The sequence below is a fragment of the Crocodylus siamensis genome, chromosome 9 (assembly GCF_052110815.1).
Source record: "Crocodylus siamensis isolate JL-2025a chromosome 9, ASM5211081v1, whole genome shotgun sequence".
Lineage (NCBI taxonomy): Eukaryota > Metazoa > Chordata > Crocodylia > Crocodylidae > Crocodylus > Crocodylus siamensis.
The window spans coordinates 70965535-70987374 of NC_143403.1; the positions used below are offsets into that span (position 1 = coordinate 70965535).

A 21840-nucleotide genomic window follows, 5' to 3' on the forward strand; every position below is an offset into this window, starting at 1 on the left:
CAGTTGGAAGTTGGGTGTTTGGCTTTGGAAAGAGTCACTGTTACACCTGTTCTTCTGAAATGTTAAATGAACCCTCTACAGATGCTTACAGGGCACAAACGTCCGACTTCAGACACTGAACACGGCTGTTTTTTGTAAAGAAGTACTTTCTTTAATTGATACTGCTCCTCATTAAGTGTGACGTGATTATATAATAGCTATATAGTCAGCCGTGTACATGAATCGCCATTCAGGATCCTTTAGTAACTATTGATGTACCTTGTCGAGAGTTATGTATCGTACAACATGTATATAAGCAACAAGCTAACAGATTAAGCTTTAACTGTCTATTCCTCAGTAGTATTTGTAGATCCTAAAGTAACCCTTTGGGGAGCTCACGTTGCATTAAATCTGACCAGTCCAGAAGAGGGGAAAGCAAGCTGGCCGGGATTGTTTTACCACTTGTGGAAAGAACCAAACGTGTCCCCAAAGGGTTAAACATGTATATGAAATCATTTTTGTCATGTTTTGCTTTTTTTCTGTTTACCTTTTTCCCCCATGATTTTTCTTTAGTTTTTATACTTTCCTTCATATCATTTGTTCTGTCAGGTGTTCCCTGGCCATCGCCTTGCCCATCTCCTTCCTCTCGCCCACCTTCTCGCTACCAGTCAGGTCCCAACTCTCTTCCACCTCGGGCAGCCACCCCTACAAGGCCGCCCTCCAGGCCCCCCTCGCGGCCATCCAGGCCCCCGTCTCACCCCTCTGCTCATGGTTCTCCAGCTCCTGTCTCTACTATGCCTAAACGCATGTCTTCAGAAGGTACAATACCACGATTTGTTCACGTTTTTGTTTGTCTTTGTTTAACTCCTTTGTGAGTTTAATTACAAAATTGTTTTTCCTCTTCATTACTTAACCTATAATTTGTGTTTTTAACTTTAGTTTAGTTTATCAGACTGTTTCTATTAACCTTTTTTATTTAAAGAAACTTTACAAAAACACCAATATAAAGCTGTGAAATTTCCCAAGTCGGTACGGAGTAAGCTCAGCTTTGTAACGCTGCTCAGTGTCTTAACCCGTAAAACAGCAACATGGTGGACCCCGGTGTATGTTGGAGGGCTTTCTGCAAAACATCTTTTTTTTTTTTTTTTAATCTGGATGAAATTTCAAGGGCATTATCCTAGTATTACCACAACAGTTTTACGTTCATTACACTCTTTGGAGCCACTTCTGTTCAGATCATAGAACTCTATAATAAGTGCAGTGCGAAATAAGGATTAAAATAAGTTATTTCAGAAACAAACCCGTAGAAAATGTGCATCTATATGATTTACGGTTTATGTGAGGGGAGCAGCAACACAGGTAAACCTCTAGTAGCTACCAATGCTGATTTTAAAATAGTATATTAAATTGCATGGGGAAACATCCACATTCAAGTGGTGTTATGGTGTGCTCTAGTGTTGTGGTGATTGGGCGCCTTCACAACATTAGACTGTGCAACATAACCTAGTAAATTAGAAGAAAGGGACCCATGTTGTGTAGAGGGTGCCATGCAGGCAGTTTGGAGGGGTATCTTAACAGCTATTCTCAACTGAAATTTCTGCAAAAGAAGATTATTGCCCATCACCTGAATTAGTTTCTGATAAGGTGTGACCTGCATGATAGAATTTCCAGATCACTTCTGTCAAGTAAGAAGATGGTGATTGACATGCCTGTAGGACTGACTCTACGTTTTGCCCATTGTTACTAGCCTTGAATGACTGAGATCTTGAGAATCCAGCCTGCTGGTTTCACTTGTTAGCAGCTTTGAGTCATTCATCAGGTTTGAAGTGGGGTGTTTCTTATTGTAATGCACACATGTTTAAAAAAACACACATTTTAGAAAATCTCTCTTCAGGGAAATATGGTTCCAGTTTGCCTGTAGATAGTTTGGATTAGAACTGAATAGTCTTAAAATTGGTGGATAAAGTTCAGAGTGCCTCTTTTCAAGCTGTTAAGTCTCCTACTAGACTTAATTGATAATTCAGAATTTTATCTGAATACAGAAGGCTATAATTTTATATTTTTTCTCTATTAGAGTCCACAGTTTTTAAACAGTTGAAATATTGCAGTTGATTAACATGTTTACTAGATGCAAATTATTTTTTTTCTGTTCAAGTGCCAGTCTTCAAATCTGAACTTTAAGGAAAGATTGAGTGAATATACTTCCATATATTCATGTTGAGCATTATAAAGAACTTGTGCCAAGTTTGATAGCTGCTTTTTATGGCAAGTTTTTGCTCATCTCTGAAGCTCCATCCCTTGTTCTGAGGTGCCTGTCTCTAATTTTGGGAGCTCAAGGCTCTTGAAGTCACAGACCAGGCTTGATTCTTGAGAAAACAGTAATTGGTTCAGTGGAACTTGCTGCTAGGCAATGACCTTTCACAGACAGATAATGCAAGCTGCATGGAGAACCCTTCACTAATCTCCCCCCCCGTGAAGGCACTGGTCAACCAGTGGAGACTTCTCTAAGGGTGCTGACCCTGTGGCGAGAAAGCGGTTCTAGCCTTGAACTTCTTCTTAAGCCATATCCTGAGAATGCTTTGTAGCTCAGAACTAGTTTTACAACTTCAGGTTCCAGCACTCCATTAGAGAAGCTAGTAGAACTACGTTTCGGCTTGGGTCACAGTGGGCAAAAATGAACTGCGTACCAGGAATGAATTTCAGTTCTCTTAGGAATAGATTGGCAGTGTATTTGTTAAAAGCTTCTGAAGCTGTTGCTGAACTAGAGCTGTGTTAACAAGGTAATGGGCATGTCAAGACCTTGGGTTCATTGAACCAATACTGTTTTCCTAGTTTCACCGAGCCACTGGAGCCCCCATTTGTGGTCAACACCAATTTAACTTGATTTGTTACATTGCCTTTATAGCAAGGGGCTACGGAGATTGAAACTTTAAATTTGGTTGTGAATGTGTAGGTATGCTTAATGTAACAGACTGATATTCATAGTGTGGGGATGTGTTCTTTTTCCCAGGGCCACCACGGATGTCTCCAAAGGCACAACGGCACCCTCGAGGTCACAGAGTCTCTACTGGTAGGGGTACAATTTCAAGTGGCTTAGAATTTGTATCTCATAATGCACCAGGGGAAGCATCTACTGCTACAGTGGCACGAGGCGGCCCTTCAGGTGGGACGTGGTCATCAGTGGTCAGTGGGGGTAGGTATAGCTTGGCTTATTGCAGATGGCTTGCAGGGATGTTTTGGAATGTGAATGTTCGACTTCTAGACGGCTCAGTCGCTGATTAAAGAGCAGGCTTTGCTAACTCCAGGTTGCTTGGATTAAAAGTAAGCAGCAAGACTTTTAACAGTTAGCTTAGCAACATGACTGTGTGCATTCCACTCTAAAGGGTGTAATGTTGCTCTGACTACAAAGAGGTGGTTCTGTCAGCTTTGCTGTTAAATGAAATGTAAAGGAAGAAAAACGTGTAGGAATTAGCTGAATTGAAGGTCTAGTCTTGGGAAAGCTATTGGAGGAAGCAAGTAACAGATACATGTTGAGTAAGCCCATCTGCATGTGAACAGAAGTTATGCAACTGGAATCATTCATTTTTATATCAGTGGGGAGCTTGGGTGAAGGAAACTCGGTGTGGTGGGGAAAGAGGAGGTTACACTTTAGATGAAAGCTTCATAAGGGAACTTGGAATTATGGTGTTTCCTTCAGTGATCCAGGTTTCAATGTGCTACTTTGCTGTTTTTATAGATCAGGATGTCAGTGTACAGTTGGTGCCAGCGACTCCAGAATTCCTTGTCAGAAGATTTTAGTTAATAGTCTGTTAAATACTAAGCCTTCAGTTTAAGCTGGTTCTTGTGACATTTTGTTACCTGCTCTTGAGGCCTTTGTAATATGGAGCATGTCTCAGTTGGCAGCAGCCAGCCTGCTCTGGAGACCCAAGGGGAAGAGTTTGGAGCTGGAACTTTAGAAAATTAAACAATGGAGAACTTTTTCTAGGAAAGAACATGTGAATACATCATTGTTCTGTTGCGCACAGCCGGCCTCTTAGACCTGCTGCCTCGCGGAAAACCTGTCAGTGTTGTACATGCTGTCACTGGCCCCGAGCGGTTTCTTCCCTTGATTTTTATGAACATTTCAGGAGGGTCGTTACGATGCGAACTATCAGAGGAGCAGACAGTCTCCTCCTAAAAGTGAATATTCTGCATGCATTTATAACTAGGACTGGTGGGGCAGAAGAATAGCTCCAGTAGCTGGGTATATGAATGAAATACTTCAGTTTTCCAGGAGGAGTCAGTCTCTAGAGGATTGTGCAAAGCAAGTTGATTGTCAGATGCTTACATCTTTCAGTCATATTTAAAAAAAAAAAAATGTTTTACATCTGTTTGTATAGAAGGCCGGCCACCTTCTTTGCTCTGCCTGAAACTAAGTGTTAATATGAGCTATTGTGGTTGGACCGATGGGGATTGCAGCTTCATTGTAGGACCACAGGGCAGTGAATATGTGTTGAGGGAATCTTTCTGCAGAAAAAACCCACCTCTTATGTGAAATGCTGCACTGTAAAGCACTAGGAAATGTACCTGCAAGGTAAACAGGTTTTCAATTCCTGTACACTGTTGTGCTGTTTTTTTTTTGTTTTTGTTTTTTTAAAGCATGTTCTTTAAGCCTTATTTTATTAATATGGAGCAGTTAGAACAGCCTGATTTTTTTTTTATCCATTAAACTTTTTTTTTTTTTTTAAATTTTATTTCTAGTTCCCAGATTATCCCCCAAGACCCACAGGCCCAGGTCACCAAGGCAAAGCAGCGGTTCCACCGGTGCAGCTTTATCCTCTCCTCAAGCTGGAACTACTCCCACTGAATCAGTTGCCATGCCTGTTCCAGCAGCCTCTCCCACACCTGCTAGCCCTGCGTCCAACAGAGCAGTCACCCCATCCAGTGAAGGTAAATTCCTATCGTACTTTGAATGATTTATTTCAGCCAAAGGGAAGAATTAAAAATTCACGTAACCAAACCCTATGCTTCTCTGCAGAAAGCACAGCTTTTTCTCTCTGTGTAACTTGATTTCCCCATGAATTGGTTTCCTTTTTCCTGGGAGGAACATTTACCATAGCAGAAACATTTGGACAGACTAGCAAACTTCTAATTGTTCTTTGCTGCATAAGACTAGATCATTGTGATGTTGAAAGTGACCTGACACAGGACTTCTGAAACAACTGAGTTTTTGACCTGCCTGCTGTCTGCTTCACAAAGAAATCCATGCATCTGCTAGAAAGTCACTTTTGTTAGATTACTTAAAGGTCTTGAAATGCACACGCCTCCCTTGTCTCTTAATCAAAGGACTGAGGTGGTTGAATTCCAGAACAGAGGTTTTCTTTATCTGCATTTTTTTTAAAATAATTTTTAGATGACTCCTGAGAGTCTTCTGGCCTAGACAGAACCAGAATTTCTAATGTAAAAAAGGGGAAATCTTTTGGCCTCATATCATGTATCATAACAATTCATTTAAAAAAAAGTAATTTTGTTAACACCTGTCTTGAGAGAGATTGTGGGTGGAAAAATAGACAATTTTTTCTTCTGTTCCTAAAGTTTTCCCCATGTATTTCCTTCTTCACAGTGCTTATATTTCTGATCAGTTTGTGTATGAAAATAACACTGAATTGGAATTGTTTCCAGCTAAAGATACCAGGCTTCAGGACCAGAGGCAAAATACTGCAGCAGGAAACAAGGAAAATACTAAACCAAGTGAGACTTCACCTAGCTTTCCTAAACCCGAGAACAAAGGTTTGTATCTTTAAAACTTCCTTAATTGTTCTGGAGGAATTTCCAGAGCTGCAAGCACAGACTGCAGTCTCATCTGATGCAATCAACATTTTAATAGCTACTTTAGTGAGTCACAAGCCTTTGTCTTGGACTTTTGTGCAGCTGTGAAATCTAACGGCATCAGAAACTGCAGAGGAAATGCTCTTCTTTGTCCATTCTGTCCAGTGATCAAATACAAGGGGAACACCTCTGTTAACAAACCTTATTAAAACTCCTTTTTAACTGACCAAAAATTGGCCAGTTTCCCTTCATGAATTGTTACATTCATGAAAGTTCTCAGCTTCCTCATCGTTACAGTTCTCCTAGCAGCCAAAAGTGTGCTCAGCATTTTCATTCAACTTTTTCTTGTAGCCTGGTCTTTTCATGTTCACATAGTTGAAACATCCTCTTTTGTATTATTGGACTTGTTAATTTTTTTTCTCTTTGGTCTTAAATTTTCCTTAAATTGGAGGAAAAACTTAAGGTTGACATTTTGGCAGGTGCAGTTACTATCTCCTTGAAGCATGGGTGCTAGTAGTAAGTGATTTTTGGCAAGTGTTCAAGAAAGCTTTCGTTCTTCAGCTAGATTTTCAACATCTGTAGGATTGTATGCTAAATATTTGTGTAGCAGTACCTGTTACCCCTCCTTCAGTAGGAGGGTGGAGTAAAACTGTTGAGTGCTAACTGTATATTTAAAGAAATTGAACCCCAAACCTGTATTAAATTTGCAAATTTAAAATAACAAATGCATAAGCTCTTATTAGAAGTTGTTGCTGTATGTGGGAAAATAAGCATATAAATGAGCAAGAACTGTTTTTCCATAATAATCTCTCTCTCATTCAGCATCTCTAGATGTTATAATTTTCTAGTTAATTTGGATGAATGTTGTACATTGGGTTGCTTTAATTGGGTCCCCTTGTTGTCTTAGTTTAAACTGAATTTGTAACTTGAAACTGCAAAAATTCTTGCTAGTGGAGTGTAATGTGTAGTGTGTGTCTTGTGGTTTTATGGTCTGCTGTCATTCTAACATACAATGCCTCTGCAGATTTTGATCTAGTCTCAGTGAAAAGGCGCTCGAGACCTGCACTTCAGATGGCCTAAGAGCCGTGGATGTAACAACTATTTGTTGTTGAATGTGGAAGTAGTGGAATACAGTGAGACTGCTTCAGTGTAGGGGAACAGGAATGACGAGCTGCAGTGGACAAGCAGCTGCTTTTATTTCCTCTGTGTTAAATGAGCGGATCAGTTACTTGAGACAGAGTCTAGAGGAAAGCAGGATAGATTGCAACTCGAGATTAACTTAAAATCCCCACGTTGAAATACATTGATGAAATCACCCACTCATCCTTTAGTTTGGCCCTTCAGGTTTTTCATCTTTTTATGCTCTTGGCTGGATTAGGATTGCTACACAGTGTTTGCTCTGCTTGGAGCTGCAGCAACCTCTTAAATCAAAGGCATTTATCTGTTTTGTTCTTGTAAGACTTATGTTCATGACTCTGAGCTTGCTTTGTGCTTAGTCAGAGTTTAGACTTTGAATATTTATATTATGTTTGGCAGGTGTATCTCCAGTGGTTTCGGAACACAGAAAACAGATTGATGACTTAAAGAAATTTAAGAATGACTTTAGGGTAAGTATATTTCATATGCACAACTACCTTTTAGTTAACCAATATGCACTTTTCTTCCTTTGATGTGAGTCTAGATTTCCTATTAATGAGCTGAACATACTTATCAACAGGAAAACCGTTCAGATTAGCATGTAATTCACACACAAACTATCCATGTAAGATTGTGACACAAGCCAATATGAAGTCAGTGGTGACTCTGCTTGATCTGCCTGTAGTGATCAGGTGTCCCAGTGAGATAAGAGTATGTAACATTCAGATTACAGTTTAGATGTTCTAGTGAAATGCTGCTTGGAACCTGTTGATTTCTGGGCCCAAGAAGCTAAAACATTGGGAGAACACGCATTTAGCTTCCTGAAGTAAGCTGTATTATGTCTTTCCTTTTACCAAATTGCTAGTTAACAGCAGCAGCAGATGTACCATGCTGTGTCTAATAACTTTCCTAAAACATTCTAACTGAACTTAAATACCTAAGAACACAAATGGGTTTTAAATCGTTTACCTAATTGTCAAGTGTCACTTAAGTTGCAGAGATGAATATATAGAGACTTCTTGGGTTTGTCCTAATTTGTTTCTTCCTTTGAAAAATGAAAAGGAGTTTCTTGAGCTCTGTCAAATTGCTTCTTTTAACATCTGCATGGAGGCTCACCATATGTGTGCACTTCTTGAACTTCAAAACGAAAAGTGTATCCTCAACTGAAATGTTTTCATGCTGAAGCTATACACATCTAATGGAACCTTCCTTCTGATCATACAAGAATTGTTGTCTACATGTTTGCAGAGAGATGATACTTGCTGAAAGTATTAGTGTTTCTTTTTGTTTTCAGTTACAGCCAAGTTCCGCACCAGACACAGTAGATCAGCTGCTAAATAAAAACCGAGAAAATGAGAAATCAAGAGATGCAATGAAAGAGAAAACAGAATCAACTTCTAAAGAATCTGTTGTTGAAACCAGCAGTAATGCCAACTCTAACAGTGGCAGTAGCAAGCCGAATAGTCCCAGTATTTCTCCATCAATTAGTAGTAGCTCTGAGCAGAAGCGAGGGCCAGAAGTAACCTCCCAAGGTGTACAGACATCTGGACCAGGCAGTAAACAAGAGAAGGAGGATAAAGAGGAGAAAAAAGATACTGCTGAGTAAGTAATTACAGCTTTAATAAGGCAGTATTTTTGTTTGGGGGTGGGAGGAGGATAGGAAGTACTTTCTTAGCATTTGCATAGTATGAAACCAGGTTCCAGCTTGAAAAGAATGAACACTTTGAAGACCTCTGAGCTAAGTGGGTGAACTTATCTCCATTTTACAGATAGGAGAACTGAGGCAGAGGTGAATTACTTTTGCTTGGTGCCATGCAATAAACCAGTGCCAAGGCTGTAAAATAAGTGCTTTTGTCCTCCTGCCCCTTCTGTTAATTCGATTTACAAGTTGTATCGAAGGCAGGCTGTGCAGAAACAGGCATAGTGGTTGCATTTTGTCTGGACGTTGCTGTCCATGTAGCCTTAGTTGGCTAACATTGTATTTTCTGTAATCTAGTTGCGTTCCCTTCCTCGTCCCCACCCCTCTAATGTTAGTCCCTCACTTGGGCGATTTGTATTTCTCTACTGGCTTTGTCATCTTTTTGGATTCACAATCCTAATTGCCTGTCATGTTTCTCAGAAGCCTGCTCAAATGAGATTTTTAAGGGATGTTAATTACTCTAGAACTTGAACTGTGGACAAATTCAGGGGAAACGGTTGTTGGGGAATAACTCTAAACCTTGAATTCCTTGCATGTGTTTGTTTAGGCAAGTTAGAAAATCTACACTTAATCCAAATGCAAAGGAGTTCAACCCTCGATCTTTTGCTCAGGTAAGCTGCTGTTTTATTTTGGCATGTACATTACACATATCTTGGGTAACTGCAATCGCATGGTTTTTCTTCATCCCTGTTTTGGGTCAGCTCCTTCATGTTGGACAGTGGTTTTCCGCTTCCTGTTTCTCCCTGGCTTGAACCAACTTTCCTGCCTAATAATTTGCCAGCACAGGCAGTAGCTGGAACACAAGTCTTTCCAGTTCTGGAATCCTAATACACTTTTTGCTTTTGGTTTCTCAGCTTTATCATGCAATCAAGTAAACGCAGGGTCAGTCCTTCTGGTCAGTTTAAACGTTATATCGGAGCACAAATAAGGTTCACATTCAGGATATAAATAGGGGTACTCTGCATTCCCCTGACCATCTCTGTTTATTTGCAGCCGAAGCCCTCTACGACACCCACCTCGCCTCGTCCACAGGCTCAGCCCAGCCCTTCTATGGTGGGTCATCAACAGCCAACTCCAGTGTATACTCAACCTGTCTGTTTTGCACCAAATATGATGTACCCAGTCCCAGTGAGTCCAGGCGTGCAGGTAAAGCAACTCAAGTTTAATTACTTGATAGAATGTGAAGCTTTCGGCATGTTTCAGATGATATCCGAGCGCTCACTCTTTAAAAATTGAAGGAACCTGATGAGGCCTGTTGTGTTGGCTGTTATGCTGAGTGCTCATGGAAGTAGACACCATTATACATATGTACAAGTTATGTTTCATTTCTGGCTTATGCAATTACCTAACCACAAACATGCAGAGCTGCCTCTTGCCGTGGGCGTTTAAATTTTAAATTCTTATAGGAATTCCTGGGGCAATGCATTTCAAAGGGACTCTGATTCTTACTAGCTGGGTTACCCTTCCTCTGCTTTCTGCTTGCCCTCATACAACTGACAAGTGAGCTGATGTTTTCTTCCAGGTGCGCAGCAGTCTTTTTATGTTCTGTACTAGCATTTGTTCCCCTCTCAGCCCCTAGCCATGTTGCTGTCATCGTAGAGGCTGCACCCTATATAGTAGCTTGATGAGATGTGCAGCATCTGCCATAAACTTGACCTGTAGACTTTCTTCTGCTGATGTTATACCTTGAGTCACTTCTCCTTGAGAGGGGATTGTTGCAGACCACGTGTTCTTGGATATCTGGACACACAAAATAGCAATACCTACAGGGGAATTCTGTTACACAATAGACCTAGAGCTATCCTTACAAGCCTAGAGCACTGAACAGTTGGCCAAAATCATTGTGTTGTCTTTATATAGTCCTGACCTGAGCAACATCCTGTGCAGAGCTGAGTGAGTGAATGGTGGGGATGAAGGATTGCTACAGTAAAGCTAAAGCTGGCCTTGCAAAAAGTTAAACTGATGGTCTTCTATCTTATCTGGTGGCTTCCATATGCAAGTTAGATTCTATCACACTCTTCTGAGCTGATGGGGAATCCTGGTATTTTGGCTGAGGAACAGGTCAGACTAGGAAAGGCTGCAGCCCTTTCAAATACTGATACCATGTAACTAGGCAAACCATCAAACTTCTATAAATGTTTGTGGTGTAGTTTTTTTCAGAAGAAGAAAGCAGAGCTGTGTTACTGGAATGTGTTTCAGGTTCATTTTTTAGTAGCAACAAATTAAGAAAACAAAATCAAGCTCAACTCCTTTTTTTGGATTGTAATCATTATGTGACCTCAACAAAGCACTAACATGTTAGTATTGTGGGATAAGGTTTTACATTAAAATAAATGATCATTGTAGAGTTTAGATTACAAGTGTTTTCCTACTCTTTTTCTTTTTCCTGGAAGTATGCTCTAGTTCACTGGTTCTCAAATGCTTTGGGGTTGTACACCCCATTTTAAATATTTGATGGCTGCACTACCTCCCCTCATAAGTGTGGTGAGTAAGAAAAGGTAGTACTCGTGTCCCTAGAATCACACTTCAGCCACTCCACTAGCTGAAAGGTTTGTGTAGAGGTGTTTTTCAGATGGTTTTTTTTCTTTTCCTCCATTTAGGCTTCCTCTGTAATTATTGTGCTCTTGACACTGTTGCCATCTTTATCGTTTGTCTTGGGGAAATACAAAAAAATGCACTAGTTCTTGGGAGAGAACAAAGATTATTTCTGATTTTTTTTCACTTGTGGTTACAAACTTACCATAGTCAGGGCTGAAAATGCCTAGCTGATGTTTCTCAGACACAGTTTTAAATGTCCTATTCTAATCTTTTTTTTTTTTTAATTTCAGCCTTTGTATCCTATTCCCATGACACCCATGCCAGTGAACCAAGCCAAGACATATAGAGCAGGTAAAGGTGAGAGTAATACTGCCTGTTCAGTTTAAGACTGCATGTGGCATGAATAGAGAAACAGACTTGCACAGCGTTGTCCAGATGACATTAAGTTACCTTGTTCTCTGCCAGTATTTATTTATTTAATCAGCATAAGTAAGTAGCAATGTAAATTCTATGTTGACTATTAAAAATGTGTGAGATGTTAGAATTGCATGCATCTGAATTTAGTACATGGTGACCACATTTCAAAATCCTTCCAATATTTTGAAACCTCTAGCTGCCAAACAGCTCGGTCTCCCATATTTCCCAGATGGTGAAGAAGAGGATCTCTCTGTAGCAGTTGCAGCAGAGCATTGAGTTGGTCTCAGTAGGATATTTTTATAGCATTCTTCCATGGTACCCTGCAGAAAAGAGTTTATTTTTGTTCCTCCTTGCTGTCTTGGAGCACCACTCAGAATGGCTTCCTGCTGCTCTCACGAGCTCACTAGGTTTTGAATCCATCTTGCACTCAAAGAATGGAATAAGTGCTTTAACTCAGTATTTCTAGGGCTGTACTGTGCTTCCCTGGGAGTGATGCCTGGGCATCTAGTGTGTATACATAACTGAAGGGCAGCACCTAAATTTTAATGCACCTGGTGTGCAAAAAGCAGGAGCTGTTTTGCTATGGCCTTGTTACAGTAAATTCTTCTACATTTGTCTGTGTGTCTATTTTGACAGTTTGAGTTTTGCGTTCTTTGCTGGTTGGGGTTTAAGCCCCACTTACTGGAGGCAGTTGAATGTGAGAGCATCTCTGCTCTGGTTTAAAGATGGGTTAATACCTGTAATAGTTGTGAAGAAAAGCTAGATCCTAAAGCTACAAACCAGAAAGCAAAAATAAAAACACACAAAAGAATTTTATTTTCAAATCCCCTGAGGGGAGGGGTGCTGGGCAGTTCTGACTACAGGGGATTACTATTCTGATTTATACCAGTTGTGTATTGTGTTCTTTACTCTCCATGTACCTCTTCCCAAGAGGTGAGAGCACATAGGAAGTGTCAGTGTTCAAGCCATTCAAGCATGTGTTTGGAGTAGATGAAGTCTCAGTGTAGCGTGCAGGACAGCTTTGCAGAGTGTAGCCCCTCCTAATGAAATACTGTGTAGGCCTTTAAGTTTCAGAGACCACTAATATAATCCCTTTCTTCCCTGCTTTCTGCTGTCGGATGATGTGCTGTGTTCTTTTGTTTTAAGTACCTTCCTTCAGTGTTGCAGTGACTTCTTCTGTTTTGTGACTCTGCTGTGATGCATGTTTCTCAACCATCATGTGGGGCTTGCCTTTAAATCCCAGGCATTGAAGCTCCATTTCATGTTGCCGAAGCTGCTTTTTTGCCTTGAGAGAGCTTTTTTCTATTTGTTTTGCAAGTGAAACTCCATCCTCCCAAACAAGCTTGCTGCTGCCTCTTTAATGTTGCTGCCCCTCTTCCTCTCGCTCTGTGGGTCTATCTACTGCAGTGTAGAATAGCAATTACCTGAGCTGCCTACAGACAAGTCAGCTTGGGCCCTGGAACTGTGGAAGCCCAGCAGTGCTAAATTACCCTCTCTGTCCTCAGCAGAGAGAACCAGCCTGTGCTGACCTAGCTCTGGTACCTCTGTGCTCTCCTACAGTTTAGATGTACTCTGTTCCTTTTGCTAGCCCCCTTCTTCCTCCTCCTCCTCCTAGCACTGAGTTCCTCTTTAGCTCTGTGACCAAGAGATTCCTTCTGTTGTCCCATCTTCCATGGCAGCATGTAAAAGATGTGAGCACCAAATCATTGCTGGAGCAACCAACACCAGCTGTGGGAAGGCAGTCACTCTGTTCTTTTTTGGACTCATATTTGTCACTTGCTTCTAAAATGCATGGTTAAAGCTGGTAGTGACGGCATTTGAGTACACTGTCCTGTTCTAGGTCCACCCCCTCACACAAGGTCTTCCTTGCTTTATAGTACCAAATATGCCACAACAGCGGCAAGACCAGCATCATCAGAGCACCATGATGCATCCTGCATCAGCAGCCGGCCCTCCGATTGTTGCAACACCACCAGCTTATTCAACTCAGTATGTTGCCTATAGCCCCCAGCAGTTCCCTAATCAGCCTCTTGTGCAGCATGTGCCACACTATCAGTCTCAGGTAAGACACCTTTGTGTTGGTGTTGTGTCTTGGGATGTTCTTGTTTGCAGCAGGTGAATAATCAAATGTCTGTGTTCATTGAAGTGGGGTTGGAGTGTTGTAACCATGATGGTCCAGTAAATAAGAGAAGCAAGGGTGGTTTTTTTTTGTTTTTTTTTTTTTCAGTGATGCCAAACTGTGAAAGTCCAGTGTTAATTCTACAGTTGTGAACTATACCTGTAGCAATTGTAAATGATAAGGAGATTCTGGAGGAATATAGACACTGTTCAAAGTCATTTGCAGTCATTAATGTAAACTTTATCAGTAAATACCTACCTCAGATATGGAATACCTGTGTCACCATTAACTATAAATATCTCTTTTGAATGAATAAGTGGGCTAGTGTTTTGATGGCTGCATATTTTCAGTCCCTGACCATAGCTTAATAGCTTTTTATTCACTGTGAAAATTCCTTCTGTGTCTGCTTAGCAGTACTCTGTTCCTTTTTGTGGAAGTTACTGCTTGCATTACACTTGAAGGGGCAGTCTGGAAAAAGGTGATTCAAGTATGTGGCTTGAGGGGTGGGGGGAGAGTCTTTTTTTAGTTAAAAACAAAGTAAGCTACAAGTTTCCAAATAGCATCAAGTGCCTCTAAAGATGTACTGCACTAGCTTGGTGAAAGACTGCTTCATTTCTGCACAATAACAGTTTTTGACTTTCATTTTTCTCCTGTCTTTGGCACAGCATCCTCATGTCTATAGCCCTGTAATACAGGGCAATGCTAGAATGATGGCCCCGCCGACCCATGCACAGCCCGGTTTAGTATCTTCTTCAGCAACACAGTATGGTGCGCATGAGCAGACGCATGCTATGTATGGTAGGAAACGTTTTGTGTTACATGTAACTTTTTAAGTTGTTACATTGTGCAGGGATATATTTAATCTCAGACTTCAAATCTGGGTCTCACATTTAAGATTCTGTAAGTAGACCCGGCCTATGAGCCGTGAAAGTAGCGAGCAATACATTGCAAATTTGTGTTGCCTGAAATAAAGTGAAAATAACCCCAGGGAGCTAATTTCAACAAGGGGCAAGTGACTGACAGCACTGTGAGAAGCTGCTATGGTTGCAGTCTCAACCTCATTAGATTTCAGGCACCCCTTGTAAAATGCCAACTTCATTTTTGCCCATTTTAGACAACAGAAAAACAGTAAAGTAATTCTTGTTGCATGCAATTCAGAGACCACAAGAGCTCAGCATGCTCTTGGCACTATGGATTCCTGTTTAAAATCCCTGGGTTTATCTTGTGAATCATGTTTGTGCACTAACAGTGCTGTCATTGTGTGGCACCCTGCATTACCCTTGAAAGGATCTCAAGGCACCCCGGGATGCCGTGGCATCCAGCTTGAGAATCACCATGCTAAGGGATAGCAGCTGAATGAAGTCTTTGGAAACTTCTTGATGCTCTACGCGCGACACACCCTGATTGATTTTTCTTGGGCTAATTGGGGCTGAAGTTCTGTGATGAGACCGTGACTGCAGTTTTGGAACTTGAGACTTCTGTTTCTGATAACTGGCAAACCACTGCCTTAATGCTAGGGATACTGTTAACAGTGTAAAGACTTATCCAAGCAAAGTGTCATTTTATGTGTAGGCTAATGTTTCCATGGTAAATGGAATATAAATATTTAAATTCATGTTTTAAGTGTTTAGTTTCTGACTTCAGTGACGACCAGGAATCTCCAGAATGATCGATTTGTCACCTTTTGCTTGCACCAACCTTGCTGAAATCCTGGAAAAATGAAACACTAAAATACAATGCAGAGAGTCTCTCAAGCTTCATAAAAGTACAGGCAGTTGGGGCAAGGCTTTTTTTTCAGAATAGGTTGTCACAGACTGGCCCCTGAGAACATAGACCCATGGTCTTTTGGGGACTTAAAGATGGAGATAAATGTCAGACAAGGAAAGTATCTGCATTGGGTGATGGAAGCATGTTCTTGGCATCTTCAGGCATGTCCTTTATTGTCTACTTTAACATTAAAATGCCTGCTTAGCCGGCTAGGTTTTCGATCAGTGGCTTAGTGAATGACTCTTAACGTAGTACCTCAGATGCAAAGCATTCCCCATTCACATTTCAGCAAGTGTCTCACGTGCTAGCTTCTTGAAGACCTTGGAACTACCGTGCATCTGGAAAGCAACACTTCAGCTTCCATGCATCAATAGCTGGCTGTTTGGATGAGCAAATTGTAGCATTGGGTAAGCTGATGTACTGCTGCCAGGGTAGACTGCTATAGGGCACTTTGCTGGATACACTCATAATACCTTAAACCAGGCAACACGAGCTCTTAAGATGTCTGCAGTTTTGACTTGTACTGTAAGAGGATATCTGTAATAACGTTTTTGTAGGCATGTATTACTTTCTTATAAATCTTAAATTTTCCCTTCAACATCTGTATATTGGGTGTGACAGCACTTCTTGGAAAGCACTTTTCAAACTGATGTTAATTTTTTCAGAGCTGTTTGGTGAATCCAGAGTAACAACTTCCTTCTGCATGATTTTTGCCATGCACAGTTAGGAATAACAGCCACTACTTCTGTTTTCTAGAATAAAGTCACTCAAGCAAGTTCTCATTTACTTCTGCCTTTTTATTTTTATTCCCTAATTTTTTAAATTTTCTTTCCCCCGCTGCTTTGGAGATGAAGTGTATTAAGACTCCTCTGTCCATCAATGTAATGGATGATATTTTGGGATACCATTTCATTGTTTGTGGAAGAACTCCATTTGCTATCAGATTTGTTCTGTGTGCGTGCATGGGTGTTTTGAGGAAGAAGTCTGCAAACTGTGCTGGGGAGTACAGCTTACAAAACATTTTGCTTTTCTAGCGCTGCCTTAAAATGGGAAAGGTGCTCCAGCAAGAACTGAAACTCCACTTTTGTAACTTGGTTGCGTTACTCACCTCAAAAAATAGTCACCTGTTGTAGAAGAGAAATAAGCTTTTTTCTGCCCATTTGATTATCTAGCCACTCTGCAAAAAGGTTCTTCATGCCAGAAGACACTGAATCTGAACTGCTTCTGATAGCTCATGCCTGGTGAATCTTTCTGACTGCAAAGAAAAGTGTTTTGAAGCACTCAAAGACACCCCCCCCCCTTTGTTTCTGCTGTGTAGTTGAATGGGTTTGCCAGATACGTCCAGTACTAGGTAACTCCTGGGGATCTGGCTGGCTTCTTCCTCGCTGCTCTTAGCTGTTGCACGCTTCTGTTGTTGTTTCTTCAGCTCCTGGAACAGGAGCATCTTCGAGGGAAGCAAAGTAGCTGAACTTCATGGCCGCCAAAACCCAGGAGTTAGTGCTGCACTCAACTGCGTGCTTGTGTCTCAGTAATGGCACTTTTTAAATATTAACATTAAACAATCCGTTGATGCAACCAAGTGGTAGAGCAGGAAATGATTGTAAAAAGCCTCCGATACCTGCCTGATTTGGGTGGTAAGTTTCAGCCACTTAAACAATGTGGTTTAAGTGCTTAATCCTGGAACAAAGCAGCAATATTTGGCCTTAACTGTCCAATAAAAACAACTTAATGCTGGATCATCCCTCTTGCCCTATTAAACCACCTGCTTGTCCCAAAGAACAGTTGGAGCTTCTTGCCTTCCCTAAACTATGGGCCACTTATTGCCATGTTATCCACCATGGCTCAGTCTACCTTTTTATCACTGATCAGTGAAGTTTACTGGACCAGTCACTGAAGGGGAAACTGAATTTGTCTAGTTGCTGTCACCTGCAGAATGATATACATTGGGTCTGGTTTGCCAGGAGAACCCCTGACAATTTTAAGCTATGAGGGCAAATATATTCCTGTAACAATTAACTTTCAGTAGTTTAACCATTTTTTATTCAAATGACTCTGTTTTAGGTAACTGCTGTCTGCTGTGAAAACTTTCCTGTGTGTTCTAAAGGCTTTGTATAAAACCAGTACTTGGTTTTACACAAGAGAAATCATTGATTCCTTTGCTTGTTCTTGATCCTCCTTCTCTTCTGCACATGTTTTTATTGGTCTGGTGTTTTCTCTAACCCTATCTGGTTTTCTGTCTCAGCAGTAGAGTAAATTCTGATATCCTAACTAGTACAGTGGTGGGTATGTTATAACCACCCAGTAACTCGGGGACTAAGAGCAAACCGATCACCTGACTTACGGCGCTGTTAAGAACACTAATAGTGCTGTTGAAAAAGAAGGGCCCATTTGTTCGCTTTATTATAACTGTTAACTCCATCACTGAAGTTTATTAGTGAAATATCCTGGCCCCTTAACAGATGTACTCTTTATTTTATTTTTATTCGTATTGCGTTGTAAATCAAGAGCAACTGGAGACCTTGGTGTTACCGTTCAGACAGAGGCCTCACTGGGACTTATTTATTATCAGTGTCACTATGTTAGAAATTTTGCTGCCAATCTCCAGCAGTACTAACTGAACAAATACATATGTCTGCATGAACCTACAATCTGCACAAAATGAATGTTGACCTTTCCAGAAGATTGGAATCATGCACATGGCAAGAGGCTAATTTACCTTTCTATTTCCCAAATTCAGCATGTCCCAAAATACCATACAGCAAGGAGACAGGCCCTTCTTTCTACTTTGCCAGTGAGTTGGGTTTTTTGTACTAATTTTGATTGTACAGAAAAGCACTTTCTGAAGAATAGGTGTTTAAAGGAATGAACATGGTAAAGGAGTAGTTCTTCTTTGCATCAAGCCAAAAGACAGAAAAATGCAGGAAAGCTGCTTTCTGTGAACCCGGGAAAGGAGCTGTTGAATGACTGATCTTACAGGCACCTAGAGCTAATGCGCAGTAGACTGACCTGTCTGAGAAATGGATGCATTTAAATGCATTTGGGCTTGCTGAGTGAATGTCATGCTTTGTGCAACAAATGCTGCATCAACCAGTCTCTGCTGGATCTTGAAATGAAAATGACCCCCAACCACATCTTCTGTCCCAGCTGTCATCTGCAACCAAAATGCCTATGCTGCGCAGGGGTGACCAAACACTGAGCATCTCCAAGCTTACAACCTCTGCAAACTTCTCCTTTTCCTCTGCCCTTTCCCAAAGAAGAGATTTTTGGGTGTCTCTGGGTTAATCAGGAAGGGAATGCTAGTACTTTACCAAGAACAAAATGCCGAGGTCTGAACTGTGAGCCCTATTGGAGGACCAGGTCCTGCACTCCAGTGGTAGTTGCGGGAGATGGGTCTGTGCTTGGCACCATGTTCTTTGCTGGTGCCTGGGGGTGGGTTCCTCCCTGTCAAGTTAAGCACTGCTGGATGCATTACCTGGCCTTGCAGTCCTTGTCCAGTGCCAGCATGCCAAGTGGCAAGCTGGTCTCTGCAGCCTCATTCCTAGCATATCTTAAATGGCCCAAGTCTAGCGTACCTGTATGCATTGAACAAGAGCGATGAGTAGTCTTCGTGAACTGTTAGCAGGCCTCAGTCGCCCCTAATTGCAAAAGCAGAATGGTGGAGGAGGGAAGATCTGGCATAGGCCAAGTGAAACAAATGGACAAGGGAAATACTGAGGATATGATTATTTTGCTGGCGGCCCCCGTGTTTGGGATCGGGAGCGTAGAGCCCAGTTATCATTCCAAAGCGAAGTATGTTACTCTTAACATGCAAACCAGCAAGCAAGCTTTTCCTTTAGTGAGGACAGTGGTGCCAGCAGCTATCCGCGGCTGGGCTGGGCTGAGGCACAGTCATCCTGCTGCATCCAGCCCTGTCCACTGGATAGCTCTGCTGGGAAGGGTGGGACCTCACTCCTGGGTCTCCCCAACCTGCTCCTGTACTGCAGCAAGCTCGTAAATGTTTCCATCTGCCTGTGTTCATTTGCACCCGCCTGTCTGTAGGTCAGCTCATTCAAGAGGATATGAGAACATGCAACTCCTGGTCCTGAACACGTGCTGGTTTTGAAAGGATGGTAACCTGGCTTTTTGTCTGGCATGCAGGACATGCGGCATGCAGAGCGACTCTTGTTGGCTCCCAGGCTGCATACCAGACACTGGCTCGGATTCCCTGGAGGGGGTTTCAGTGTGTTCACACGTCTTGGTTTGGTGCATTGAAATCCTTTTACCATGTTCATTCCTTTAGTAGGTATTCTTTTAAATGACTCCACTGTACATATGTAAAATGACTTTGTATGTGTTTATACTATGAAAGAGACCTTATTATTTCTTTGCTTCCTACCATTCAAACTGAGTCTTTTAAATGCAGTTATCCTCACCATCTTACTGGGTCTGGCAGTAGCCTTCAAGCCAATTCCTTGGTCGGTATCTGGAATAGTAGGGTCCAGCTGCCAGTGCATTCACCGCTGGCAGCTGCCACTAAATCCCTTGTCAGCCCTGACCTTTCTGAAAGGGAAATGGGAGCTTCTGTGGTGAAGAGGCTGACTTCAGTCTGGGGCCAGTTGTTCTCTGTGTGGTCTCTGCTGCTCTCATTTTTTCATGTGGGCTGTATCTGTGGCCTTGCGCTGTCTGTCTTTTTCCCCTTTTTGTCTGCGGTTGTCACCCATGTCAACTCTCTGGGTTTTTTTTCTGGTTTGATTTTAGTTGGGGTTGAATTCAATTAAAAACCCTTCTGGTGTTTTGCCCAATCTAATGCCAAACTGTTTATTTTACCTGGCTGTTGCTATCGAAATGGCAGCCACATTGAGAATCTGGCTTGTTTAGAAGATGCTGTAGGTGTGAAGTAAATCACCTAGTGCGTGTTGCTAGGAAATGAGAGATCGTGACTTAGGGGTGAGAGCGAGCATTTCTGCTGAAGGTGAGATGATTCGATTGCTCAGACTGAGGAGGCTTGGCTAAGTAGAGCTTTCTCCGCGCTTTACCCCATATTGGGGCATGGGCATTCAAAACACTGGTATCGGCTTAAGAAGGAACGCTTCACCGTGTGTCAGGGTGACGCACTGCATCAGTTCGCGATGTCTGCTGTATCCTAGCGCAGGTGAGAACTAAACCCTGGTAATTCTGGCAGCTATTTCATTCAAAGGTAAAGTGCCCCACAGCGTGGCTCCCACTTACTACAGAATTGAATGCGCGTGCTGAACAGCTGTACTGCATCTGATGATTCATGTTCACGAGCAGCAGTCCCCCCACCCTTTTAATTTGGCAGAATTGTTTCATCTCTCTGTACCCTTTGACAATAAACTGTGGAAAACCACATCCCTGCTTATGGGGCAAGGAAAGTGTAATATGACTTCTGCTGGCTTGTTAGTTATACTTCCTTTCTGTGGCGATAGAGATGACTCAAAAATACGCATAGGGTGACTCTTGATGAACAAACTTTTTTAATCGGCTGTCATAGTAAAGGCAGTTTGATTGTTTCTAGAATAGTAAATTTTCATGACTATTTTGCAAGACTTCTTTAAGTTCTTGATACTTCCGTGTATAGTAATCAAGTGCCACCATCATTTAAATCTCCCTAGAACTAACTGATGCTGAAGAAGCTTACTTTATATGGAGATCAGTGAGAGCACATACACAGTTTTCTCCCACACTTGATAATAAAAGGGAAGGAAAGGCCTTTACAAAATGAAATGCTGTCTTAACCTGTTTATGGGATGATTAGCATGAGGAATCAATAGCTCTGGAAAGCCAGTTTCTTTAGAAATAAATTTAAAAAACCTTTTTCGAGTGACCTGAATTGAAGTCTGCACCATGGCTGTATGAAAGGTGCCCACCACTTTCAATTTAACTGACTCTGATTCTCTTGAGGCTTAAATGGATTTCATACAAAGGTTTTACTCAAGTAAGAAAGCTTCAGGAAGACTAAAAGAGGAATTATTCTTCAGTTTTACCATTAAAACAGAACTTGCTGCAGCATCTGACGTAGAAGTTACACCTAAAAAACCTGAAGCTGACTGAAGTAGGTTATGAAGACAAATGCACTGCAGAGATGGGAATCTGAGATTTCAAACGGCAATGAATCCCAGGTCTTAAACCAGAAATCTGCTGACAAGCAGCATTCTCTCCCCGGCTGTGAACATAAGGCTGTCGGATACTTTGCTGGACACCAGTAACTTGCTTTTGCACTTAGATTGCTCGTGAGGGCTAGACAAACGTGCGCCGGCGACTTGCCTGCCCAGTCCATTCTTCAGCACAAAGCTTGTATACTCGAGAGAGATTTGTGGTAGTCTCTTATTCCTCTGTAGCTTGAGGAATGACCTCTCCTGAATGAAGGCTGGCTGGA

The 21840-nt window shown here is 41.7% G+C and overlaps 1 protein-coding gene across 9 annotated transcripts in view; it reads left to right on the forward strand.

The window, feature by feature from the left end:
• The window catches only part of ATXN2 (ataxin 2), a 56450-nt gene that overhangs the window by 26879 nt on the left and 7731 nt on the right, over positions 1 to 21840 (forward strand). For 2 of the 9 annotated variants that reach the window (XM_090063091.1, XM_090063099.1), the window contains exons 10-21: positions 589 to 798; positions 2990 to 3172; positions 4720 to 4908; positions 5641 to 5748; positions 7324 to 7394; positions 8219 to 8526; positions 9171 to 9234; positions 9617 to 9769; positions 11452 to 11518; positions 13456 to 13640; positions 14363 to 14495; positions 18202 to 18255. In XM_090063091.1, coding sequence (XP_089919217.1) covers positions 589 to 798; positions 2990 to 3172; positions 4720 to 4908; positions 5641 to 5748; positions 7324 to 7394; positions 8219 to 8526; positions 9171 to 9234; positions 9617 to 9769; positions 11452 to 11518; positions 13456 to 13640; positions 14363 to 14495; positions 18202 to 18255 — 1725 coding nt within the window. The remainder of the gene's footprint in view (positions 1 to 588; positions 799 to 2989; positions 3173 to 4719; positions 4909 to 5640; positions 5749 to 7323; positions 7395 to 8218; positions 8527 to 9170; positions 9235 to 9616; positions 9770 to 11451; positions 11519 to 13455; positions 13641 to 14362; positions 14496 to 18201; positions 18256 to 21840) is intronic. The other 7 variants (XM_090063094.1, XM_090063093.1, XM_090063097.1 and 4 more) reach the window with 7 other exon arrangements.